Source organism: Maylandia zebra, linkage group LG11 (genome assembly GCF_041146795.1).
Source record: "Maylandia zebra isolate NMK-2024a linkage group LG11, Mzebra_GT3a, whole genome shotgun sequence".
NCBI lineage: Eukaryota > Metazoa > Chordata > Actinopteri > Cichliformes > Cichlidae > Maylandia > Maylandia zebra.
Window position 1 is genome coordinate 30,447,729 of NC_135177.1, and position 27,413 is coordinate 30,475,141.

The window sequence follows — 27,413 nt, forward strand, 5'->3', positions numbered from 1 at the left end:
GTAAACAGTCTTCCAGCCAACCCAGGTGGCCTTGCATGGAATGGACTAAACAGACTAACAGACTAAACACAGTCGTTATCAGGGTGTTGTTGTTCAGCTCCAGCCTTGAGACCGCAGCTGGCGCCAAAGGGGTATCCGCATGAAGTGATGGTGGTTTTTACTTTAGTGCGAACAGCTCATATGAATTTCAAAGCAGTTCTACAGTCCAACACTGGTCTCTCAATCTCCCGTTGGAGAGCCGCGAGCTTCGCCTTCGTTCTGTGATGTTGTCATTTCTTGTGCTCAAGTAGCCGATTCTGATAACTCACGGCAGTGTGCCTCCCTGAGATGTCATCCAATTTGCACCCAGAGATGTTATTCCAAGCTAGCCCTTCCGAGATGTATCCAGTCTGCAGTCAGAGGTCTTATTCTGAGTATTCACAGCAGCCGTAGCCTTTCCAAGATCTTATCTGTGCTGCACTCAATGAGCCCATTTTGAGAAACTCACGCCTCTCCCATCGTTCCAATCCCAGCGGGCAGCCTTGTGGGGGTTTGAACAGCCGGTTCCGCTTTCTTAATTCTTTGATAAGCCATGGCCAAGCCAGCTCCGATCAGCCAGAACCCTGTTACCATGGTTCCGAATAGGTAGATATCTTCAGCACTCAGGCTCACCCAAGCCCAAACTTCTCGTTAAGAAAGGGGTGTCAATTGCATTTAGGGACCAGTTGATCCAATCCATAATTCCTCTTTTAGGTTTTAGAGAACAGACTGTGAGAGAATGTTCCAGGGAAAAGTAATACAAAAAACACGAGACTAGACAAGGATATAAGAGGCTAAGCAGGGAAGCTAAGGGAGAGGAGGAGGAGGAGAGAAGAAAAGTGCGACCGCCTTCGTCAAGAGCAAGAGCATGGAAAAAAAAAATTGTAGATCTGTTCTGAAGTTAAATCATTTTTTTCTGCCTCCAATATGTATTTTGTGCTTGTACATAACAGAAGAATGCTTAAATAATAAGGGATCTTTGACACATTTCATTTTATTCTCAAGAAAAATATGAATAATTTTAGTTGTTGAAATAACTTTTTTTTTTTTTGCTAGATAAGAAGTCGTCTTGTAATAAATCTTTTCTATCACTAGCAACATGCTGGGGAATTCTAATACTAGTTATGGTCCTTCGCATCTACTGTGAGTATAACTTTAAAACTTACACGCAAAGTAGTGTGATGTTTTATATTTGATTGTGTTTTTTTAACAGTTATTGTTGCATTAATTTACATTAATTCCTTAGGGTCCTTAGGGACTAGAAAAAGCGCTATACAAATGCAGGCCATTTACCATTTACCATTTAATTTATAAGAAATATGTAAATATATTCAAACCACTTAAAAATACTAACTGCTGTCCTTTGTAACCTTATAGTGTCCACAGTTTTAGAAAAACAGATCACAAACTTGACTGCAGAGACACAGATGCTCAAAATGAAAAATGGAGACAGAGAAGAAAAACCTAACAGAAATAATACAACATCATGGAGTGACTTCAATGTTAGTCGAGCTCAATGGAGCATTGATGCCTACTGTCCCAAAGAAAATAACAGTATGTTCCAAATATATTTGTACAAAATTACCTAAGTTAACATAGATATGCACTGAAGTTGTTTATTGACAGTTCTCTATTCTTGCAGACAGAAAATGTGAGCCTTGTCAGGCTGGCTGGGAATTGTCAGGCTGGTTGTTGTGATTAATGAAGAAGAAAAGGTACTGAGAAAATTGTGGGACACGTTATTACATGAAATAAAAATAATTTCTTTAGATTGAAAGCTTTCTTAGAGCAAATTGTTTAAATATCTCTGACAACTTTCTCTCTGTCCTCAGAAAACTGTCAATGGAAACAGTTGGAAATATGATGAAAACAAAGGATATTGGATTGGTCTGAGAGTTGAAGATGGGATATGGAAGTGGCTGGATGGAAGGGATATGACTAATAGGTAAGAGACACTTTGACTCAATATAAATTCCAAGTATTTCCCAAATCTGGAATAAATCAATTACAGTGTACCAGTGTCCATCAGCCTTGAGCAGATTTCTTGTTTTCCTCAGCTCCTGGATCGACCTGCTGTCTCCTTCTGACGGTCACTGTGCAATCTCTGTCCAAGACGAAGGATTTAAATCATTGAGCTGTAATGAGAAGAACCGATGGATCTGCAATAAGAAAGCTTTGTCTGTTTGAATACTGCAGTAAAACTTCAGAGGGCTAGTCTCAGTTTCAAATTATAATATTAATGATGATATTAATAACTGGTCAACAGAGGGCACTGCATTACTTCAAATCAAAGAGTCGTTGTGGGAAGTATTGGCATTGAGATTTTTTTAATACTATGTTTAGGACTAAAGTTTTAATCAAGCCGAGAACAACACTGTTCAAACTGCTGTAACATGTTTAATCCAGATGTGGAAGAAGGACAGCTGGCCTCTACTTTTGGACTTTGTTAATCAGTCAGTGTCAACATCAGCTACAGAGCAGGAACAACAGGACAGGGAAAGAAGGAAAAATAAGGGAACCACAGACAACTTTGATAATGCTTTGATTTATGCAGAATATATTTAGTTCAAATATTGTTTTCATCACAGTGGGATTTTCCTGGTTTCAGTGGGAAAGGTATGCAGCTCATTTAAATGCAAAGAGCTGTGAAAAGTTGTCCCATTCATAAAGTGTGTCAGTATTTTATAAGGATGTCATGTTTCTGTATCATCTCTCTCCTGTTAGAGCCTCTTACCCAAAAACCAGCCTGTTTAATGCTCTCATATCTTCAGCATCTTAAGTAAATTATACTGCACAGTTTTCTCATCGATAAAATAATATTTACTGCATCAGTTTGTCTTCATTTCATCTGAAACACACAGGGATCAAATCTTTGACTTTATGTTTGGGATATTTTACTTAAATATAACTAAAGCTTTCACACAGGGGTCATAAATACCTTGAATTTTGACTGAAATGTCATATTTGATTCCAACACTGATCTTCCTTTTTCCAAAAATGGTGTGTATATAGTAAAATATCAATAATGTCACTCCTGTTACATTTGTACCATCAAGCTGAAATGAGACTAGTGTCAGCAGCTACACTAGCAAACTGTTTCACAAGCTAAACTTAGCATCATTGTTGTCTAAGGGGACTCAGCGCATGGCTGTAATGTTCTCCCATCACACGGAGCTGAAACAACAGTTTTCACATAGAAAACAGTTTAACTAAGAACTGGGTACTTTTCTGTTGAATCGTTTTCATGATGTTTGTTTGTCGGCTGCGCTCAGACAGGATGGAAATAAAGGTTTAAAAAGAGCTCGAGTCCTTTTTCATGTACTCGTGGTGGCTGCAATTACACAAACCTTCAAAACACAAACCTAAAATGTTGCCAACTGATTTGGTAAAGAGAATTATCCAAAGCAGACTTCAGGTTTACCATCATTTATGATATTCTCTTAATCTTACACATAATCAGATATGAGTCCGAGTGCTCTGTCATGTGGATAGTAAAGTTTTCCAAGTCCTAACAAGAAGAAAATCTAAAAGTTTCCATCGAGTGAAACTAAAAACTGAAAATAAATAGAGGAGCGCTCTCTCCTTCCTATGCACCGCCGGCGTCGAGCAGAACAGACCCACGCTGACACCTGGCAAAGGTGGACTTCTAAGTCAACACGGGCAACGAGCTCGCATCCGGCTGCCGTGGCAACACCGTTCACCGTGTGATCACTGGGACAGCTTTGTCTTGTATCAACATCCAATTATAATATTTAAAAGGTTTATCTTTTCTTTTAAATTCCTTGGTATTTATTTGTGAAGCACTTTGTGATCTTCACATTGTGAGGCGCTACATAAACAACATTTACTTACTTTCAGTGAAATTTAGTGGTAACTTAAAAATCATTTTATTTGTCTTGAGCCTCCATCTTTGGAAGTGGTGCTGTGTGAGACTGAAAGTTTTAGAGGAGATGCACTAAAACTGTAATATCATTTTTTTTAAAAACACGCTGAAGCTAAACAAACAAAGAATAAAATAAAAACTATTTGTTCTCGAGCTTCCTCCGAAGGGTGGCTGGCCTCTCCCTTAGAGATAGGGTGAGAAGTTCGGCCATCCGGGAGGGGCTCAGAGTAGAGCCGCTGCTGCTCCACATCAAAAGGAGCCAGCTGAGGTGGTTCGGGCATCTGACAAGGATGCCCCCTGGGCGCCTCCTGGGTGAGGTGTTCCAGGCATGTCCCACCGGGAGGAGGCCCCGGGGCAGACCCAGGACACGCTGGAGAGATTATATCTCTCGGCTGGCCTGGGAACGCCTTGGTGTTCCCCCGGATAAGCTGGAGGAGGTGGCTGGGGAGAGGGAGGTCTGGGCCTCTTTGCTTAGGCTGCTGCCCCCGCGACCCAGCCTCGGATAAAGCGGATGAAGATGGATGGATGGATGGACTATTTGTTCTCTATGATTGGAACTGACATGTGAAATGTGTCAGGTTGCGTCTTCATCATCACTGATTTGTTTGGAGGAGTCAAGCTTGAACCCTCTTTTGTTTGAATTATAATAATTACAACATTATTCAAATAACACTGAAGTGGTCAGGCAGAGAATCAGTGCTGTATCCATGCGAACACATGCACAGCAAGCAAACTCGCAAACCTCGGCTTTGGATTCAAATGAAGACACAAACATTTCCAAGTGCGTCCATCTTTGCTGATGATGCAGCAGACACGCTGAACTCCAGTCAGGAGGAGAAGCATGTTCTTCCACTCACAGACTGAAGCCTGAAACCAAACGGCCCGTTTCCTGTGTTTAACCTCAGTCCTAGTTTCATGATTCGACCCCTGAGTTGTTTAGCTCCAATTCACAGCCCGTTCTGCCAGACGTTAGTCTGTTTGCATCTGTAATAACTTTGAATAAGTCATCTTCAGTTAAATGACTCTGAGCATCTTTAATCAAATGCACTTTAATGAACACTGGGCTGCTTTCTCTTCGTGTCAGGTATGTTATGCATATGTTTGTTTTGGTTTATTTGATAATCTCACACATTCATTATCTGGTATTCTAATAAACAAAATGATGATAATTGAATAAAGACAACACTTTTTAAAGTTGAACGTTTCAAATGTTAAATATGTTTGATAGTTTTGTTTGAATCATTAGATTAGGATAGAAATGGAGTGAATGACAGAGACATCTGCCTCTTTGTTGATGCTGGTTTAAGTGTTATGCTTAATAATGATAGAGCAGCTGCAGATGAGATACATGAGGACGTTCTTCACAATTTTTCAGCTCTCAGCCATGAAGGGGTGTGGACTGATCCTCCTGCTGCTCTCAGGTCTGTAAACTCATCTCAGTCGCCTCATTTATAGTTTGAATAAAACTTTTGATATCAGAAAATCAAAGAAAGCACAAACTGAACTGCTCCATAGTGATTATTTTAAAGGTGTCTGTAAACAAGCTTCAAGCAGTCACAGAAACACTCGTACAATCTCCAAAGATCTTTGTCATGTCAACTAAACCCAGAAATGGGCGGGGAGCACAGAGGTGTGGTTCCAAGAGCAGCTGGAAATGGTCTCGCCTCGGTCCACTTCAGTCATCCTGGTTTCATCCCTGCTCCCCGGGACAGCCAGGGACTGGGGAGTGTGTTACAATATCTAGTGATGGATCATGGTCCACAAGACAGTGCTCAGAACAACATAGCTTTTTCTGCTTTAATGGTGAGTGTTTTGGACTTTGGAACCAGGGTTTGACAAACTGAACATTTGAGCTGCAGGTCTGAATCCGTCTGATCTTTTGTCTTTCAGGCAAGAGTAGCATTATCATCCCGGTGCCGACCTTGATGACCTGGCCTGATGCTCAGTCTCACTGCAGACAGACATACATAGACCTGAGCAGCATGATTAATTCAAGTGTAAACACCAAGGTCGCTAACATGTTGACACCTGCTAATCAGGCCTGGATTGGACTGTATAGAAATTACTGGATGTGGTCAAACTCGAGCACAGCCTCAAACCTGCCGTGGGGGTCCGGGCACCCCGATGACACTCAAAACTGTGCCACAATAGATGCATCAACGGGCTCCTTCTACAGTCATAATTGTAATGAACAACGCCCCTTCCTCTGCTCCAGAGGTGAGTCTGTCCTCTGTGTTTCTGCACGGTCTGGTCCTCCTGGGCTCATCTGGACACTCTTGGCACAACACTGTCGATCCTTTGGGTGGCGCTGTCATTTGATGTTCGCTCTCTCTGTGGTAGAGTATCACTTCCTGTTCCTGTTCCAACACAGGAACAGGAAGTAGTAGTTGAGTAGCTTATCTGCATACCAATTTAATTAAAGACCTTTAGATAACATCTGTTTTCATAGTATAATCTTCATGTGCAGCATGGCCTCTTCACCTGTCCCTCGTGCACTTTCCTGCTCATTGTGTCAGATGTTTAGTTACTCCTCAGCCTCCTTTAGCAGTAGTGATACTTGTAACATATGTAGCCTATTTGCAGCTCTGGAGGCCAGGATTACTGAATTGGAGACTCGGCTTCGCACCCCTGAGTCACCCGTAGCTAGCCAGGCCCCTGTAGCCGGTGCAGCCGAAGATAGTGTAGGCCCTAAGCAGCTGGGGAAAGAGCGCGGCTGGGTGACAGTGAGGAGGAAGCATAGTCTTAAACAGAAGTCCCAGATACACCACCAACCTGTTCATGTGTCTAACCATTTTTCCCCACTCGGCGACACACCCGCCGGGGGTCCAACTCTGGTAATTGGTGATTCTGTTTTCAGATATGTGAAGCTAGGGACACCGGCAACCATAGTCAATTGTCTTCCATCGGCCAGAGCAGGCGACATTGAGGGAAATTTAAAGCTGCTGGCAAAGGGTAAACGTAAATTCAGTAAAATCATAATTCACGTCGGCAGTAATGACACCCGGTTACTGCAGAGACACAGATGCTCAAAATGAAAAATGAGGTGCTGGAGACACAGAAGAAAAACCTAACAGAAATAATACAACAGATGTCGACATCATGGAGTGACTTCAATGTTAGTCGGGCTCAATGGAGCAACATCAGCTACAGAGCAGGAACAACAGAAAGCTCAGCTTTAGAGGACTCTCATGTTGTGTATTTAGGTTTTATGCAGATCACTGTTATTTTAGTGTTGTTATCAAAGTTTTGATTTTATTCATTTACTTCTATCTTCTTGTAATTTTATTTTTCCCCACATTAGTTTAGTTAATTTTCAAAGTAAATTTATGCTTTTTGTCTCAGTAGTTATTTCAGTATAATTAACCAAATTATTAAAAACTTTTGCCTGAAAGTCTGCTGGAATATTTATATGGTAGGCTCAGAATTTGGCATAAACAGCACGAAAATATGGATCCAACCTGCCCTGTATCAGCAGTTCAGACTGGTGGTGTCAAAATAATGGTTTGAGAGGTATATTTTCATGGCACACTTGGTGTCCTTTAATGCCAAATGAGTATTGATAAAATTAGTATTGTTGCTGACCATGCCCATCTCCTCATGGCAACAGTGCACCCATTTTTCTGATGGCTGATTCCAGCAACATAGTACATCATGTGAGTTCACTGTAGTCAAATAGCCCCCATAGTCAACAGGTCTCTATTTCAATAGAGCACTTTTGATAGAGTCTTACAAATCTGCAGTAACTGTTTGAAGGCATCATGCTAATATGGACTCAGGTGTCTCTAGATATTTATATATATAAACTATTTCAAGTATCCTCCACATAGAATTAAGGGAGGTCTGACCATAAAAATGGCTCCAACCAGGTATTACTGTGGTGCACTTGATAAAGTGTTTTCTGAGTGTATATAAGAGCATACAAGGGGCAGAGTGAGAACTATGCCTCAGACATGTTCAAACAAATAAATAATTCCCATCAACAAATAGATATGTGTGAAAAAAAAGACTGACAATCTGGTCCCTATTGACATGAGATACGTTGTTACCACATGCTCACATCTAACAGACAATTGCATCATAACTGTCACGGCTGCCGAGGCGAGCCGTGTGGTATTGAAGGGGGAAAGGACCCAAAACGCAGGCAGTAGATGATAATGCTGGTGATGTTTTATTTACACAGTGGTGAGATGGCAAAACAGGCAAGAGGAAAGACAAAACTAAAGACCTAAACTGGGAAAGCTAAATGACAAACCTGAGAGGGTACCAGAATGGGGTGAGAGGCAGAGAGACACAGACGAGGGACAGGACACCGTGGACCACAGAGGGACAGGACACCGTGGACCACAGAGGGACAGGACACCGTGGACCACAGAGGGACAGGACACCGTGGACCACAGAGGGACAGGACACCGTGGACCACAGAGGGACAGGACACCGTGGACCACAGACTGACACGGCGTGACCACAGACTGACACGGCAACAGGCAGGTGAACACACAGGGCTTAAATACACACACACACACACACACACACACACACACACCAGTAATCAGGGGATGAGAGACAGGAGGGCAACACAGCTGGGAGGAATCAGAGCTGACGGGACAGGGGAAATGCAAACCGAACACACTCACATCAGACAGAGACCTTCACAATAAAACAGGAAACTCAGACACGGGGAACCAAACAAGACACAGAACTAAACAGACAGCTTCACAAACAGACGGGGTGACACCATAGACAGACAGAGACACAGACGCAGACTCAGAGGCAGACCGAATATAACACATAGAACTCAAACAATAATAATCATCATCATCATAAACTAGAAAATGATAATAAACTAAAAGCGCTGGGTCACCGACCCAGGACCATGACAATACCTTTATGTGTATGATGCACATTAAGATAGTTGTATTTATGTGAAAGGTTAAAATCAGAAGCACTGAGAATAAACAGTTTAAAAGATTTTCTTATTGAAAATGTATATCCTGTTTTAGTTTTGGATATACTAAAATCATAAAGAAGATTGTTTATTGGGAGGCAAAATAATTTTATTCTGAGTATTTTTATATGTATTGAAAACTATGAGTCACCTCAAATGGTTCCATGGCTTCATGGAGCTATTGGTATTTTATGTACAGAATATATCTGATCTGCAGCAAGCAGATAAAAACAAAATTCTAATTTCCCCATTTGCTGTTTTGAGGAGGCAGACATTCTCTCTAGATTACATTTTTATATTGAGTAATGCACAAATAATTTTTCGATTTCCAGTTCCCAAGGATAGTTTTCTTCAAGAGGTATATAAGGCATTCAGAACTATGTTTGCTGTATGCACATCCATAGATAATTCACTTACCTGACCTAAGACTCACAGTGAGGTAAGGTTGGAAAACAGCAACTAAACCATGTGCATAGGTATTCATATATACTCTGCCAGAAACTCTAAACAGTCGTACAAGACCTTAGAGCTTGCATATAGTTCTCAGATTAAGGAATTTAAACACATTTGTGTTGAGAAGTTTTTATCTTGGATTGATCTTGCTCCCATTTTGCAGTTGGGAAGGAATTTTAAAAATAACTTCAGTTCAGTTGATTGGTATTAAATCTTGCCTGTGTCACAGGCTTCATTTACTGATATTCAAGAAATTTACTGTTGCTGATCTCATAATTTGATACAAGTTATTGGAATTAAGTAAAGTTTCTGTCTTGAATAACATGTTCTAGATTTTTTACATTTGTAATTCTTTTCTCGTGCCACGAGGGAAAATGTTGTATTTTCTTTTTCTGATATCTAGACTCCAAATGGGTGTTAGTTTACAGAGGATAAGTGAAGATTTAAAACAGTTTTAAAGCAGATTTTTACTCTTTAACTGAGTGCTTGTTCTAGCCCCAACCATGAGCTCTCTAAAAATCTTTGTTTTGACCTATTTTTAAAACATACTGCAATCTATTTTTTCCATAAAGATTTTGAGATGTTTGGGTGTAGTGACTTAAACCAAGAAATAGAGGGTTTATTAGGTATCAGCAAGAAAAAAATATTTTTAAGACGGGTAAAGTTTCCCAACAGGTAAGATCATCATCTACCATTTTTAGTAAACAAATGTGATTCTGGAAAAACAATCCTCATAAAAACGATTGCTCTTCCCCCTTTTCTCTTGATTGGCAGCTCCATAATCAAAATCCTGTGTCCAATGTATCCACTATCCCTCTCATAACCATGTAAGCCTGGTCAGACATAACTTAACTCATTCTGACCCTTTGTATACTTCTGCATCATCCTCTTTCCCATATTTTCATGGTATGGCTCATAAAGAAAAAAGAAAGACTAGACTTATACTACAATATTTTACCAATTGCCAATAAATAACGTTAGCTGTGTTAAAAAAATGTTATTTTTCCCTGCTCGTGAACGCACCGTCGTACCCCCGGTATCTGCGCTCTTCAACAGCGCTAGCGTTTCTACTGCGACTGCGCGAATTGTCTCCCGGAAACAGTATGGTTGTTTTGGTGTCTGCTAATGTTGTAGTCATTTGATAAAAGGCAGAGGAAAACTTTTACCGTGGCAGTTTTGGCTGTGGGATCAACACCACGTATCAGCATTATCTTCTCTATGTTTTTTCCGAGTTGACAGAATGAACAGTGCCAACAGAGAAAAGCAGATATTTTGTTTATAGACATTTTATAGGTAGCTAACGGTTAGCTAGCCTGTTCTGGCTAACTGAGAGATTGTCACTCTGTCAACAAGTTTTGTTCGACATGGACTCCGCGGCGCTGGAACTTGATGCTGTCACTTTTGCCAAAACAGCTGTAACATATGACCAGAATGGCAAATATAACGAGGCTGTATTTTATTATAAGGTAAGTGCCAATAAGTTTTACCTGTAAACGTATGCCATTTTTCAGGGTTAGCATTTTGCTAATCTTAGAAGTTCAAACTCACTTTCATTTCTGTAATAGCAGCAGGATTAGATTTAAGAAGTCTACTACTTTACGAATTAACAGTTTACAGATATATTTGGTCAAAGTTGGGTTGCTAGTGTCCCTGGATGCCAGTACTTAGTGACCGGATGTAATACTTTTCTAACCGCTGCCTCTTTTATGTTTGTTTTCCATAGGAGGCAGCTCAGGCCCTCATTTATGCTGGCATGGCAGGGTCCAAACTGGACGGGATCCAGGAGAAAGTGAATGAATACTTGGATCGGGTTCAAGCCCTCCACAATGCAGGTAAGCTCACCTCACAATAGGCGCAAAGGGTTTTGCTTCTGATGGCTTTTCAGATGACTTACAAATGAAGGCTTAATGTGAAATATAAATCACATAAAAGCTACTCTAGTAATATTGCATGAAAATATAGACCTGGGACTGAATATACTCCCATTTTAATTAATGTATGGATAGCTGGAAACTATTATAATAAACACACTCCACATGTTGTTCATTAAACTTGTTGTCTAAAAGACACTCATTATCCTGTTTTACTGAGTTGTTGATTTATCTTGAGCAACACCTTTAAAGAGGTGAAGTGTTTAATGGGTAAGAAAATGTTTCTCTTTTTTACTGAAAAGGACAGTTTCTCAGTTTCTGTCTGACCAGTTTTTTCCATGACTCTCCTCATGCTCTTGATTTGTGTGTTCACATGGGTGTGGCCACAGAATGTACAAGAGTCCTGTTACCACTAGATGATGTGTAATGCTGGGTATTGCTGTTTAGTGATTTCGATGATATGAAATGTAGAAATTGATTGCTCTTTTTTTCTATCATCTTTCTATCATTTATCCAGAAAGCTACCAAAAAAATCACAACTAAGTAACTTAGCACCTGTCTGAGCCAGCATTAACAAAGAATAATAATTACTTTATGACATTTTTAAAGGTGGAGTTTATGTGTATGCTGTTGTATTAAGCTGCACCAGTAAACTTACTAAACTGATAGTTTAAGCACTATTTCAGCACTGTTCAAGAGATTAAAGGTGGCTCAAGAAAAGTTGTTGGAAGGTTAAATTCTGTTTTACTTACTGAATACAATGAGAGACAAATATGGGCAGACAGTACTTAAGATGAGTCTTTGGGTCAGATAGGAGAGACTAGGGAGCATTAATCTCCTTATCTAGTGTCTGGTCTTAATCTGTTTTGTAATGAAGATATTCATATTTCCAACTTTCATCTTGAGTTTTCATTTACTCAAGTATAATGTGCTAAAAACAGGTTTGGATAACTTGGTGTCCATTAAAAATCCTCTATGACAACAACATTAATACTCCATGGGAAAATGAATTAGGTCAAATTACCTGTTGTCTTAACCATTCCTTCCTTTGACCTTTGACATTAGTTCAAGCACAGAAAAGTGACCCACTGAAGTCCCGGCACCAGGTGGACCTGGAACGTGCCCACTTCCTGGTTACCCAAGCCTTTGAGGAAGATGAAAAGGGAAATGATGATGAAGCTATTGAACTGTACACTCAGGCTGTGGAGCTGTGCATTAAAACGGTTAGTCTCTCACTAGGCCCCTTTCTGTTTTTCATTATGTCACTCACTGACTGACACTTAGACTTCCCTCATATTATCCCTACTCATGCTCACATTAATTCCTCTTCCTGATTTCTTTTGTTTGTTTGTTTTCACCAGTCCAATGAAACATCTGAGCAAGTGCTGCAGAACAAACTGAAACAGCTGGCACGTCAAGCTTTAGACAGGTACATATAAAATGGTCCTGGTTTTGTGTTGTAAACTAGAATGTTCATCATTCCTTTTAATGCTCTAGAGCTTTTTGTCTTAATGTTGTTGTTGTTGTTGTTTTCACTTTTTGCATGTTAAAAAAATGAACAACAAAAAAACTTCTTCCACTATATTTTGCCAGAGCCGAAGGTCTTAAAGAATCCCAGTCCAAATCGGCTTCAGCTCAGGACAGGACAGGGGCTCCTGGAACCAAGCCCAGCACTGGTGCCAGTTCAGGAGGACCTGTCCGCCAGTTCCTCCCTCTTGGGCCAGACTTCAGCCTCAATGACCGACAGCAATCCCAACCTGTCCGGGCTGTGCAGTCCAGTGAGCCCCAAGGTCAGCGCTACACATCTGAGGAGATCGAGGTACTCAGGTGAGAAGGCTCACTGAATATGTCATAAAGGCCAATGTTTCTGGGTATCCCTTTAGTATACACTTCTAGTTGCTGAAAAATTTTAGAAAGTATAACATTTACATTTTTTTTTTTAATGTAGTTTTGTGCTAAATCACTACACCAGGTGGCAAATGACATTACTGCCTCAGCCTTTGATAAGATTATTTTGAAATCTTTGGATGCAAAAGATGCCTGGAAAACTTATATAGGGCCTTTTAATGCCCTAATGGTTTTATCCTTTTTAAATATGTAAATACTACTGCAAAATTATGTGTCAAAGCTTTTCTATTTCATTAAACTTGTGCTTTATTTTCAGGAGTACATCTACAATCAATGGCATAGCCTACGTGCCCTTCATGAGCGTGGACCTTAAAGAGCGATTTGCCTTTCCTGTACCTTTCTCGTGAGTTTGCTTTATTGTTTGCAGTCAGTTTTTATAATAGTAACATTATTTCAAAGCTAATACAAGCCTCACTTAGACATTCAGGAGAGAAAAGTTATGTGCGGATGTATGTATTTTGGAGACAGTCTTAAGATTTGTAGAAACTGCAGTATCTGTTTCTTGACACATTGAAGGGAAGGATACCTGAAACACTCAACACTAAAACACTTTTGCTTTGAGATGTGGTTGTAAGACGTTTTTCCAGGTTAAATTCGTATAACAAATGCAGGCTTATCAGTAGAAAACATTACATATATAAAGCTTTGGTCCAATGCATGTGGGAATTACTGACAGAAACTTACTGTAGTTGAAAATTGGTGACATAGAAAAATAAAATGTGTGACTGAATTGGCTAAACACAGTTTTTGTTTTTTTTTTATTTTTTTCTTCTCACCAGGGACAAATCAGGGAAACTGGCTTTGTCACCCAAACAGAAAGCCATCTTCTCCCGCTGGGTTCGGCCAGATGAGATCTGCAATAACCCCACCATGATCATGTCTGTGTCCAGCTTCAGCATCAAACAGGTTAGACTGGTTTCGTTTTATTTCCACAATCCTCAATTGATCTCTACATGTATTTTCTAAAATGCTTATATTTGAATATTAAATAAAAATCTTGTTCAAACTTTGACCTTTACCACAATTATTTTTCTAATGTTAGTTATTGAAGAATCATGCATTTAAAATTTGTTTCTTTACCATGGGTATGGTAAAGAAATGTTGTTTTTTTTGTTCACTGCTTAAATTCATCCAGTAGATGGCACAGTAACACCACAGATAAGCGTTTTTATGAGAGACTATTTAAAAAACCTTTTGATATGCAACTGAACATTCAGTGTAAAAAGTCCAAACTCAGACTTAAAGTAATGGTGATTTTATGCAATGTATGTAATTATATATTAACCCGTTCACATTGATTTCCTCATTTCATCTTCTGTCCAGACGGTGGTATCTGACTGTTCGTTTGTGGCCTCTTTAGCCATCAGTGCAGCCTACGAGAGACGCTACAACAAAAAACTCATCACCAGGTGCTGTGTAGCTTCTGTTCTTTACTGATATTGTTTTCATGGCACATCAGCATGCAGTGCATTTTAATTTAAACTGTCTTTCATACTAAAAAGCAAAATAGCCATTGAACCTTGCATGTGTGTGTATTGCAGCATAATCTACCCTCAGAACAGACGAGGAGAGCCAGAATACAACCCCTGTGGAAAGTACATGGTCAAACTCCATATCAACGGAGTTCCCAGGAAGGTAAACAACGAATTACAACAGTCAGTTACCTGTTGGTTATTTGCATTGCAAATATTTTGTCTTTACAATGTGAGTTGAAATGAGCATAAAAAAAGTACTTTGTGAAATGTTTACGCTCATGTCACCTGTTCATGATGCAAAACAAAATATCTTGTTTTGTATTTTTTGTTTTGGGTTTTGTGTTGTTGTGGGGTTTTTTTTTGTAGATTTAATAATGCATTCTGATATTAATTTAAATATAACAATAGTTATTTTTTTAAGTATACAAATTCATCCTCTTTTTTTTCTTTTTTACTTCAAAAAATGGAAAGTGGGGAAAAAGTCTTACTTCTATCTGATAACTGCTGTGCATGAGAAAAAGTTATAGTTATGTTCTTTGTTATATTACTCCTGCTTTCCTTAAACTGAGAAACTGACTCTTTGCCTGTTCCAGGTTATTATAGATGACTTCCTCCCAGTGGATCGCAATGGAGAGTTATTGTGCTCCTACTCCAGCAACAGGAACGAGCTCTGGGTGTCCCTGATTGAGAAGGCCTACATGAAGGTGATGGGCGGCTACGACTTCCCTGGTTCCAACTCGGTGAGTAAACCGGGACATTTGTTAATTAGTGATTTCTCCTGGTGTAACCTGGTAACATCTAAAAACAGCTCCCCAATAAAAAGTAATTAAGTAAAATATTTTGTGCAGGGATTTGCTGGAACTGAGGAGAAAGGGATGTACAGTTGCAATAAGTTTAAATATATTTAAAAATAAATATGCATTTTTTTTTTTAGCTTGATAAATTTGTGTCTTTGTAATTAGTTCACTTCCAGGTTTAGTAACTCCAAAAAGCTTCTTTTTTTCTAAATTTTGCAGCCATGCTGTTGAACAACTTTCTGCATATATTCTGAATTCGAAAAAAGTCTGATGTCAAAGTCAAGAAATTAGTTTTCTTAAGAACTGTTTTCATAATAGCCTAATTTTTACAGAACATTGATCTGCATGCTCTCACTGGCTGGATCCCTGAACGCATCGCTATGCACTCTGACAATCAGTCATTCAACAGGGACGACACCTTCCGCATGCTCTTCCAGAGGTAGGTGCACAGACTTGCACAGGCATAATTATTTTATAGGCCATAATAAATTCCTCAACTAAACATCTGTGCTTATTCTCACTCTGTATCTGCTTCTCTCTCTCCTGTTTAAGGTTTCACAGGGGTGACGTTCTCATCACCACAGCAACGGGTGTAATGACAGAGGAGGAAGGGGAAAGATGGGGTTTAGTGCCAACACACGCCTACGCTGTTCTTGACATCAGGGAATACAAGGTTAGCGTTGGTTGTTTACATTATACTGTCAGTTTATACACATCAAGCCATTAGTGGCCCCTCATACTCAATGGGTAGTGGACTTTCTAATTTCCAGCAGGGGGAACTGATTTTGTTGCAAAAAAAAAAAAAGTCAGATTGATGTTTGTGAGAAAATGTTTCTACTTTTCACCTGGTTTGTTTCTTTAAGCACTTATCAAGTTAAATTTGTATACAAAGATGATCATAAAGGAACGATGGGATTGTCGTACTATTGCGGTTGCACATTCAGTGTTTCCTTCAATTTTTCATCTGCCTTATATTGACTCAGAGATGGAGTATGGGGGGAAATCAGACTTATGACATTTATATTATACTGACCCTGCTGCAGCGCCGATATCTGTAACACTGGTGAACTCAATATTTCAATATGAATTGAATTCAGCCCTGCTAACCGGCTGTGCAGGTATCTCTGAAGCTTCTAAAAGGTCTCTGTGCATGGTTTTGCTAGTGATTGTCAATTATGACTTCCTTAACAAGCTGCTCATGTCAGTAGGTTCAAAAAAATGATGAAAACAAAAAAGTTTTTAAAAAAAGAAAAAAAAAACATTTTTAAACTTCCCAAAATACAAAAAATTCCTCATGACGCTAAACTGAAGAATGAGCATTTCATTCTTATAATCTTGCTTAGTAAATGTTTAGTAAACCTGCTAGTTTGTAGTATATTTAGATAATTCTGTCTTTTTTTTTTTTTTCTGGTCGTGTGATTAACCTCATACTTGCGGGTTTGTTTCTCTTGTAGAAAATGCGATTCCTGCAGCTAAAGAATCCGTGGAGTCATCTGCGGTGGAAGGGGCGCTACAGTGAGCGCGATGAGAAGAACTGGACACCTGAGCTCCTGAAATACCTCAACTTTGACCCCAAGACAGCTCAGAAGTTTGATAACGGTATCTGAGTTTATTGAGTTTTACATTCAGTACTTTGACGTTGGTCACACACATTGGTCTTTATATTCTGTCTTTAAGTAATTCCAGGGTATGGAGCATATTCAGTCGCAGTCTAGCTGTTATTGTCGGTTTGTTTTTCTGTTCCTGGTAACTAATGTACTAATTTTATTTATTTTTTTACGTTTTTTTTTTTAAGTTACACATTATATGTACACTTACTGTGTGTATTTAAGAACCTTGTGAAAATGTTAGTCACATTCTTAAATAATCAAAGGGTATTTTAAATGTTATAGAAATATGTGGCACCTTGCGTCATGCATAAAATTACTCACACAGTGTTAGATTAAATAGAGGGTATGCCTCACTCTGGTTGCCTCTGTCAGGTGGTTTTAGTGTTTACACTTTCCCATCACAGAAAGAGACAGAGGTGCTGAAATCTTCAACATTTGCCATAATATCTCAGAAGACAGTTTACCGGTGTTGCAGTTTAATAAAATATGAATTTGATAAAAAGAAGAAAATAAATGGACCCATAGATTAGCAAACTGATTCCTTCTCACTGTCACCAGATCCACCATCTTTTTGTATGTAGTTTGCATGTTCTTCCCGGTGTCCATGTACACTGGTTTTCTGCCACAGTCCAAAGACATTCAGTTAGTCAGGTTAGATTAATTAGTGATTCCAAATTGGCCATAGGTAAAAAGGTTTGGTGTGAATGGTTATCTGTCTCTCTGTGTCCACCCTGTGACTCACTGGCAACATGACCAGTGTGTACCTAAAGGCAGCTGGGATCGGCTTCCACCAACCCTAAACTGGATAAACAGAAGAAAGTGGATGGAAAGATAACTGCTGTTGTGAATGGGTGCCATATAAATAAAAAATTAATTCAAAATGAAATAGTATCCACAAAAGAGCTTAAAAAGGTAGAATAAAAATATCATGCTTTACAAATAATAAACATTGGAGAGTGTTTAAAAATTAAAATCACTTGCTAAGAAAGCAAAAGTTACAAAAGTTACTCACCATGATGTGCAGCGCTGACTTTATTCATAAGCTTATGACATAGTCGATATGTTGCTAATGAAATCCAGTATATACCCGAAGTCACTGTGAGGGTATAAATCCAAACAATTTTTATCTCTCTTGGCAAACTTAAAATGATTAAAAAATGATAAATTAGTGTTAACGATCAACTTGTGTTTGCTTTCCAGGTGTGTTCTGGATCGCATGGGAGGACCTTTGTCAATACTATGATGTCATCTACCTGAGCTGGAATCCGGCACTCTTTAAAAACTCCTCCTGTATTCACAGGTGTCTGTTAATTTATATTACTCATGTTTTATGGATGCAGAGTTTGTCACTCACATTTTAAGGACTATTCAAGGGAACAAAAAACATTACATAATATCTTACTCCAAAATATTCTGGTACATTTTGTGACATTCTACACTGACATGTCTATGTTCTGGTTTCTTTTCCATCTGCAGTACCTGGGATGGAAAGCAGGGTCCAGTGAAGGATGTGTACAGTCTTGCCAACAATCCCCAGTACAGGCTGGAGGTTCAGTGTCCAGCTGGTGGTGCTGCTGTGTGGGTGCTTCTCACCAGACACATCACTGATAAGGTAAAGGCACAGATCTGATATGTTTTTATTTCATCCAGATTTCATTTCCATTAATGTGGTGGTCTGATACTGTAATGCTACACTTTTGTGCTATGACCGTGTCTGTCCAGGATGATTTTGCACAAAACAGAGAGTTCATCACGCTGGTCGTTTACAAGACTGATGGCAAGAAGGTTTACTATCCAGGTGAGGTTTGATAGATACCTTAGAGGACATTTTCTTTCTTTCTTTCTCTGCACCACCGAGCAAGGACAGTTCCACTATAGATGAATGGTAGCAGGAGATTGATGGCAGCCTTTATTTCTGCCCTTCCGCCACATACAGCAAGGTCAGATGCCTGGAAGAAAGAGATTAGTCTATTGCAGAGCCCTGGCTTTAGTGATGCATCACCCTTTTTACAACGACACAAAGAAAAACTTCACTTCACTAACATTTACTACCCTATAAATTTGATACTGGAGGTTAAGAAAAAATTCAGTTAGAAGTTGAGTTTGAAGAAAGTTTTACGTTATCTGTAAGCTACAGTGTGGTTATTTATTTTGAACACCTCCTCTTCCTCCCCAGCGGATCCCCCTCCTTTCATAGATGGCATCCGTATCAACAGTCCTCACTATCTGACCAAGATGAAGCTGACCAGTGCAGGAACACACACCTTTACCCTGGTGGTTTCCCAGTACGAGAAACAGAACACCATCAACTACACACTGCGGGTGAGAGATGTTAACTCTGTTTATGCTCATACACAGAAGTACAATCTGAAAAGTAATTTAAAAAGTCTAGTCTTAATTCTTTTTTTTTTCTAGTGAAATCATTTCTAACTCTAACTAGAATTTGATGTGGCAGCTGGTAACAACAGTTTCAAAGCTACCTATTGGGCATTTTGTTATGCTAGAATAAGCACGATGTCTGTTTTTGTTTCTGTCAGACTTACTGTACATACTACATGCAGTTAGGAACAGTGACTGCTCTTCTCTGATCTCCTCTCCCTATAAATTAAAATTCACCTCTCACATTATTCTGCTACACCCACTTCAGCTTGTCTGAAAAAGCAGGTCCTTGAGTGTAGATTCTCAGGGATTTTTTAAGTGCACGCATGTGCTGCGTGACCCAAATATATTTTTTAGTTATTTATAATTCATGGACTCCTCTTGCAAACCGCAGTGAGGACTTGGGAAAACAGTTTATACTGAAATCCCTCATTAAAAAAACAACGTGCACTCGTGTGCACGTGTCAGCTGGAAGCTTTGTGTTTTATGTGTGTGTGAATTCTGTAACAGCAACACGACTGCTGTAAACACTGCAGGCTTTCTCTCAGTTTCTCTCTCTCCCTCTGTCTCCAGCAAGCCAGCCGTGAAGAAAAATCCCCTCCTATCAGCTCACATCAGTGTTTCTCTATGAATATCATCTTTGGAATAACTGATTGAACTCTCTCGTGTTCACTGTGTTTTCACCAGAGATCAAAGCCGGAGCAGAAAATCAGATTTCTTTCCTAATGTTTCTTTTGCCAGAATGGCACTGATATAAAAGATTTATTTTATGAGCAGATGGTTAAGAATTCACAGTTTTCTACAGTGTTTTGAGCTACAATATGCACAGTTTGACAAAGTTATAGATGATGAAGGAGTATTATTAGGTAGGGTATGAATTGAAATTTGAGTATTTTACTGAGCAGTTTGCCCACTAACAATGTGAACCCTAAAATAATGGAGGTTGTTTCTTTATGCAGGTCTACACTGGATGCAAATTCACCTTCTCCAAGATCCCAAATCCCTTCACTAACGCAAAAAGGGTATGCTATCTATAAATCAACAACTACATTCTGTGCATTATGTATTTTATCATGTAATTTAGGACTGGTACATTTTTGGGCAATTTGGTTAGCTAAATTAGACAACATTATATTAACTGTATTCTGTGAATATATTTACCTTGTCCAAACAGTTGGATATTGTGGATATTATGTTTACTGACTTGATTTCTGTCTTCAGATTAATGGTCAGTGGAAGGGGCTCAGTGCCGGTGGCTGTGGAAACTACAAAGACTCGTACAAAAACAACCCAATCTATCAGATTAACCTGGAACGGTCCGGACCGCTGCTCATCGAGCTCCGAGGATCCAGGTGAACCCCCTATACCCTAGTTGGTATACTGAGGCGTAATATACCAAATGTGGTATAGAGTAAATTGGGTCTCCATATGACAATAATATCCTAATAGGAGCACAGTTTTCAATTTTCATTGAAATCATTCATGTAGTTTTAGGTCCAATAGATTTAAAAGCTTGTTTTTCTTTTACTTCATCTGTGCTCGTAGTTGTATAATCTGCATATAGCAGAAAATGATGACATAAAACAAACACTGAAACCATCAGCATCATCAACCTCTTAGTCTGGGTATCTATGTGCTACTTAGAAAATGCCAGCAAAAAGATTCTGGGAAAATTAGATTTTATAACACAAAATTGGGTTAAATTAGTCCTCCGGGGTCGTGGTCACGGCACTAATTTTTGGCGCATTTCAGATCTCTAACCAACTGATGGAATTTAAGTCAGCATAGCCAAAACTACTTGAAAGTCTTTGTCACTCTGTGCTACATTATCATATAAAGACTTCAGAAGTGAAATGAAATTTGAATTTGTTAAATGTTCGCCTGAAACAAGATTTGCAGTCCAACAGATAAACCAAGTTATGCTTTTCTAGTTGTTCACACTGTAGGGAGGGTTAACAGTGACGCAGATGGCACAAAAACTAAGGCGTTTGTTCACCATGCCAATGACAGATGTTTTTGTAGTGGTTTTGTTTTTCTGGCATTAAATCTCCTCGTTAATGGCAATAATTTTAGGGCGTTGCCACTTATATTTTACTTCATTTCAAGCATATTTGTTTGACTAGCTTTAAGTGACTTATTAGCACAACGGCTAAATGACTTTTCTCATGTAGCATTAGCACATAAAAATCCTCTGGCTCAATCTCTTACCTTCTTTCTACCTTACATACTGAGACACACAGGCTTGTTGCACTAAAGTCCATCTCTGCACTGCAGGAAACCAAATAAAGTTAAAACAAAAAGCTCTTATTTTTCCTCAACAATGGATAACCCTATGACTTTAGCTTGAGCATCTTTGATCTGTGTAGAAGTCAGTTGCTATTCTCAGCATTTTATTTCTGTTCTGTGTCTGCAGGCAGTACAGCGTTGGGTTTGAGATGGTGACAGTGTCGACAGTGGGTGATCCAGGCTCAGCTGCCTTCCACAAGAAGACCAGTGGCGATTACAGGTACAGTAATGAGCAGGCATCATCGTGAAAGGTACACAAGCTGCAGAGCAACAAGTCCACCCTGACCATAAGCTGAGTTTGATGTCTGGTCATTTATCAACACTGCAGAAGATTTGTTTGAGTTCACTTAGAGCATCAGGAGCATTGTTACATCTGAGCAGTACATTGATCTGATGCGATATCTTTGTGACTTTCTGAGGGCAAAATTAATTTTAATTTGATTGAAAGTATTTATTTATTACTGCTGTAAGGGATCACAAAAATGTTTCTTTCTACAATTTGCATATTTCGAAATTATTGATCAATTAATTTTGTTCCTCAAAAACGTGTCTCCATCTGCGATTGTAGATCTTTACCATCATTAAATTTTTAACAGGTCAATACTAAAACGGTCAGCAGGAATATGTATTAAGCTGTGGATTTTATTGTTTACAAGCATGTGGGCATAGCTGAGTGAGTTCAGTGTTTGACATGCAGTAATTTTAGATTTTACCACCAGGGGGCAGCATTTTATCAGTCGGTGTGTTACGATGTTTTCAGATTTTTGCTGCTGTTTAAGATGTTTAAGTCTTTTTAGCAAACCCAGTTTCCTTAAGAGAATTTGAAAGTGTTCCTGATTACTTGCCAGGTTTAAAAAAATAAAATTAAAATAACATCAACAAATTATTCTGTTTATAGATTTGGTTAGGTTTGGAAGATTAAAAACTCTTTTTTTTTGATAAAAGCATTTACAGGAAGTACCGTTAAGTCAAAGTCGTTCGAATGAAGAAGAGTTAGTCTGCTTATCTTTTAAAATGAAAATGTGATGTTTAGTTTCCCACACCTCTGAAATGACATCAACCTCTGCCATAAATGAACGTCACAGCCTCTTCCTTGCTTCTTGCAGATGTGGTTTCTGCTACATGGAGGTAGATCATGTCCCAGCAGGCATCTATAACGTCACCCCCACCACTTTCCTGCCTAAACAGGAAGGACCCTTCTTTTTGGACTTCAGCAGTACTTCAACCCTGAAGGTCTCCCAGCTCCAATGAAGATGGAGCTGGGATTGGGAGGAAGGTACTTGGTGGCATTGTGGAATATATTTCTGAAACTGCATTTTGGAAGTGACAAGGCCTCCACAAAGCCCAGAATGTGACTGCTGCTAGCATTTTCTCTTCTTTCACTGAGACTTTTGCTGATGTGGACTTGAATTTCAAAACTGACTCAAGGATACCACAAAGCTGTTCTGGAGATATAATCAAAGAGGCACTTTGATATGGACTAAAACGCATCAAGGCATCTTGGGACAAAAACAAAAAAACATCTCTGCCAAATTAGAAAACAGCCCATTACAAGCCTCACAAAGTAATGGTGTTAAGAGCAGTAACTCCTTTTGCCCTAATAAGGCACACAGTTCCTCAAATAGAATAATTAGTATCAACATTTTTGTTCTTATTGTAGGCAAATCTGAGTGATTTCATGGAACAATAATGATTATACAGACACATCTGGCATTCATCGGGATGTGGAGCAGTAACGGGGTTGAAGCTGCAGAATTAGTGACATCGCTACTTAAACACAGCAGATTTTTCTACTTCTTCACAGGATCTGTTTTGCTGTGGTGAACACCTCAGCTCTAAAGAGCTACAGCCTTGTGGTTTCAAATCACAGGTTTAATTTTAAGACAAGGATGATGTATTTAAGATATGACGGTACTTTTGGATTGTAGCTGAGTGCATTCAGTCTAAAATGTGACCAGCAGCAAGCCAACCAGTGTTGAACTATACACATAAGTAAATGAAATGATGAAGCTGAAATTCAAAATGAATTAAAAGACCAGGGGAAAGAAAACACACAACTCTCATATAAATGAGAAAAGTAGTCCAAGGGTTTCATGTTTGAGGTGCTCATTACTTCAAAGCTTCAAAGACACTGACAACCACAATTAAAAAAACACAACATGCTGTTTCTGGGAAGTAATTAAATCACTTTCCGAGTATATCGAAATCATATCTGTTGTGACATTCACTTCTTCTAGCAATTAAATAAGCTGCCAAAAAAGCTGTTTTAAAAAAACAGTTAACATGTCAGGTGGAAGGGGCAGTTAGTTTCTTTGAACCACCAACAAAATATTATTTTTAATTCTCAGGAGCAGTGCAGCAGAGCAGCATCACAGGGAGTCCAGTATGGCAGCAGTCGAATGATGTCTCTACATGTTGTCTGTGGATGTGATGGCTGAGTGAGAAACAGCCTGATTTCACTGACAGGATTCACGCTGAGTTTGTTATACCTGAGCGTGCGTATGTGGGTGCGTGTAGATGTCTGATTGTTACAAACTTAAATGTCTTGCCAAGTACCCATAATATGTTTACCTTTTGTTTTGTTGATGCACTGCACTTTAAACTCTTTTTCATCATGTTTACTCTTTGGTTCATCGGTGCGAACAGCAGCTCAACCTAAGTCACCGTGTTTCCTCAGTTTATCGTGTAGAAAGTTTCTTTTGGGTGATGTCAGCTATCAGCACTCTGTCATGTACAGATGCTGCTGCTATATTCATTGCTGCTCATCTCTGCCAAGCTTTACAGTTGCATCACAAATCCCTGGGCAACAATATGTGTTGCAATCATAGAGGTACGTGATTGTATTAGATTTGGATTTGGGCTAGAGACCCTGAAATACCAATGCTGAAATTAACATGAGGAATATGTTGCATCATGTGGAAGCAGCCGGCCAATATTACGCTCATTAAATGTACTGTATGCTTAGAGACATTTGAATGGAAAACCATTGAGTCAACTCACCGAAGGACTTTTGATCTCACAAAAGAAAGGTTCAGTGCTTTTCTCATTGCATTGCAACTTGCAGACTCAAAATCTACAGGCCATTTATTTCTGGAGTTTTCAGCATCAAAGTTTATGCTTCACCTTGGGAACATTGTTTGAAAAATGATATGGTCAGCTTACTATATGGTTTTTGTTTGTTTGTTTTTTTTTTAGCTTTTAATTGCATCAGAGTTTAACTAAAAGTGAAGGAGTTCAGTCAGTTGTCACAGAGCTGATTGTAGTTGTTTGCGGACCTAAGAACCATCTCTGTGATATTCAAGCACTTACTGTAAAGAAAAGCTCAAGTAATGAAAACTTTGTTCAGTCCATCCATCCATTTTTTTATTTTTCTGTTTTGTTTTTATGCTGGAGCCTATCCCAGCTGCTACAGGGTAAAATTCAGGGTACACCACGGACAGGTCGGCAGGTTGTTGCAGGGCTAGTGCAACTAGATAGACAACCATTCATACTCAATTCACACCTGCAGCCAATTTACATTCAGTTAACCTAAACCTATTTTGCAAACTCAGAAGTTAAGTAACAGAGAGCAAACACTTGGGAAATAAATATTAAACTTAATTTAAATTTTAACTTTAATATGATTCACTTTACAAATGTGTGTTGTGGGCCATTATATTTGTCATTTTCGCCCTTGTGAATGGATATGAGGACACTGATGTCAGATCCACTGGCACAAGCCATGCTAGTGTCATTTTGCATGGTCATGCACCATCCAGTTTCTGTAACCTCACAAGTGTTTCTGTTCCCTCAAAAATGCCACAAAGCAAATATAAATGTCACCATCAGTGCACGAAGCAACCATTGCTGGGTGTATAATGGGCCCTGTAGTGCCATGGCTGCATGCTGAAGAAGTCTGTGTTCAATGGGAACAATGCACAGCTGTAAACCCCTGCGTGAGCCACCCTCAGTCTGCGCACAGCTGTTTCTTGTGTGATTAATGATTTCACCAATTTAATTTGAATTGTTCATAAAATGAAGGGGAGAAATCCAAAACATGCAGTTAACAGTGGTGTAAAACACTGAAAAAGAGTTAATCATCACTTAAATAAACATATGTAGAAGCATTTTTGCACAAATGATTAAGTGATTTTCAAAATAGTTGCTGATGGATTTTCTGTTGCTTAACACGCCACGCGATGCTGTGCACTTCTTGTTCACAACATTACAGAAGCCTCTTCGCAATAAATCAGATAAAACTGCTTATCTTATTTTTGGCTTGGCTTTTTGATCAATTTATTTTTGAATATTTTAATTTCTCATGTGAATCGTGTACATCTTGTCTGTGTACCATTATTCTTTTGCAATGGAAAAAGCACGTGTGCAGTGGAGGCGGACTGTAAATGAATTAGTAATGTTGGTGTGTAAAAAGATTGACGTAAACTGTTCAGCTTTAAATATCCATTGCGAGGGACTTCTTTTCACCTGTGATGATAATTTATTGTTGTAATGAATATCCATCTCTCACAATACTGACGTGTCTTTTTATTACTGACTAGCCGACTCATTTAAAGACGAAACAAGACAATCTTGCAGCAACCTGTTGTGTGAATGATGATATTTGCAGAACTTGCACTAAGCGTCGAGTAGACTGGCATGTTCAGAATTTGAATACAGAGAATTATACCTGTTTCTGTCTGTGCTCTTTTTCAATTATTTGTGCAGATAATCACAAGTACATCACATTATCTACCTCTGAAGCCAGTGTGCCATATTCAGATAACAGTATTTCTAGCCACAGCAATCCTGTACTGAAGCAAAACAGAAGTAATCATGTCAGCTATAGAGGTGTGCTAATGACATGTTCAGCTATCAGCCTTATGATAACCTAACCCCGACAGAGACACTTCAAGCCCTCCCACACATCTGACTGATGATTGCATGTAGCTGACATAAACACTGGATCCAGTGCTAGAGGGATAAGTCAGACATCTAGTGTTAAATTAAAAGGTAAGCCAGCCATATCCGTCTTGATCATCTGTGTGGCAATCTGACCGTAAAATCCTTTGATCCTTTTTATTTAAAAAAAAAATCCAACTGTGAAAATCATCACGAAAGGTTGTGATAACAGGATGTTTCAGGTGAGCGGTCGGATGAAGCAGAGCCAGTTCAGCTTCTGAAGAATTTGCTGACATGAAAGCTGTGAGGTGAGCCGGTTATCTTACTTTTGTCATACCAGTCGTTAGGTTTGTTTGTTCTATTTGTATTCAAATTTCATTGAAATGTGCAGTTGTTTAGACATTACTGACCCCGTGCTGTGATTGGACAAGAAAAAAGGTAAGTTCTCATAATCTTTTTTTAGTGATTTCTGTTAAAAATCTGTGTTATTAATTAATTTTTTTTAAACAAGGTATATGAAGTAGAGGAGAGATGAAAAATGATGAATTATGTTAGTGTGCAATAATCAGGCTTCGGTGTAATTTTCTTTGTGTGGCAATAATTCATTTTAGTCTTTTTCATTGACAGTTTGGTGCTCAGTTTTTGTAGTTTTGTGTTTGTTCACCACCAGTGTGTTTCAAATCACAGAATCAACATGTGAGTAAAGTGCAGACTTTAATTCAAAGTGTTTAATACAAGTATTTCATTAACTTGGAATTACAGCTGTAATCCATTTTCAGAAGCTTAAAAGTAATTGGACAGTTAATAAAATTCTAGCTTCATGCTCAGGTGAGGCCTGTTGTGCTTCTAACAGCACATCTCTCACAGTGTCTTTACACATCCTTAGAATTAGAGGATGTGATGATGGCAA

At 39.0% G+C, this 27,413-nt stretch overlaps 1 protein-coding gene and 1 pseudogene across 2 annotated transcripts; both read left to right on the forward strand.

Annotated features, from left to right (window-relative positions):
• The first annotated feature begins 571 nt into the window (after window positions 1-571).
• Window positions 572-2,205, forward strand: LOC143420903 (C-type lectin domain family 17, member A-like; annotated as a pseudogene).
• Window positions 2,206-10,389: 8,184 nt separating this feature from the next.
• capn7 (calpain 7) lies at window positions 10,390-26,295 on the forward strand. Of its 2 annotated transcripts, XM_014409485.3 has the most exons (22): window positions 10,390-10,765; window positions 11,023-11,131; window positions 12,236-12,393; window positions 12,532-12,599; window positions 12,764-12,997; window positions 13,335-13,421; window positions 13,858-13,984; window positions 14,402-14,487; window positions 14,620-14,713; window positions 15,147-15,293; window positions 15,683-15,789; window positions 15,903-16,023; window positions 16,805-16,949; window positions 18,161-18,260; window positions 18,437-18,572; window positions 18,683-18,758; window positions 19,137-19,282; window positions 20,299-20,361; window positions 20,561-20,691; window positions 21,753-21,845; window positions 22,732-22,901; window positions 23,974-26,295. In XM_014409485.3, exons 1-21 carry the CDS (start codon window positions 10,664-10,666, stop codon window positions 22,874-22,876), a joined length of 2,475 nt encoding a protein of 824 aa, XP_014264971.2. In that variant the 5' UTR covers window positions 10,390-10,663; the 3' UTR covers window positions 22,877-22,901; window positions 23,974-26,295. The 2 variants fall into 2 exon arrangements, with proteins under 2 accessions (XP_014264971.2, XP_014264970.2); XM_014409484.3 differs by having other exon boundaries at window positions 22,732-26,295.
• Window positions 26,296-27,413: the final 1,118 nt, after the last annotated feature.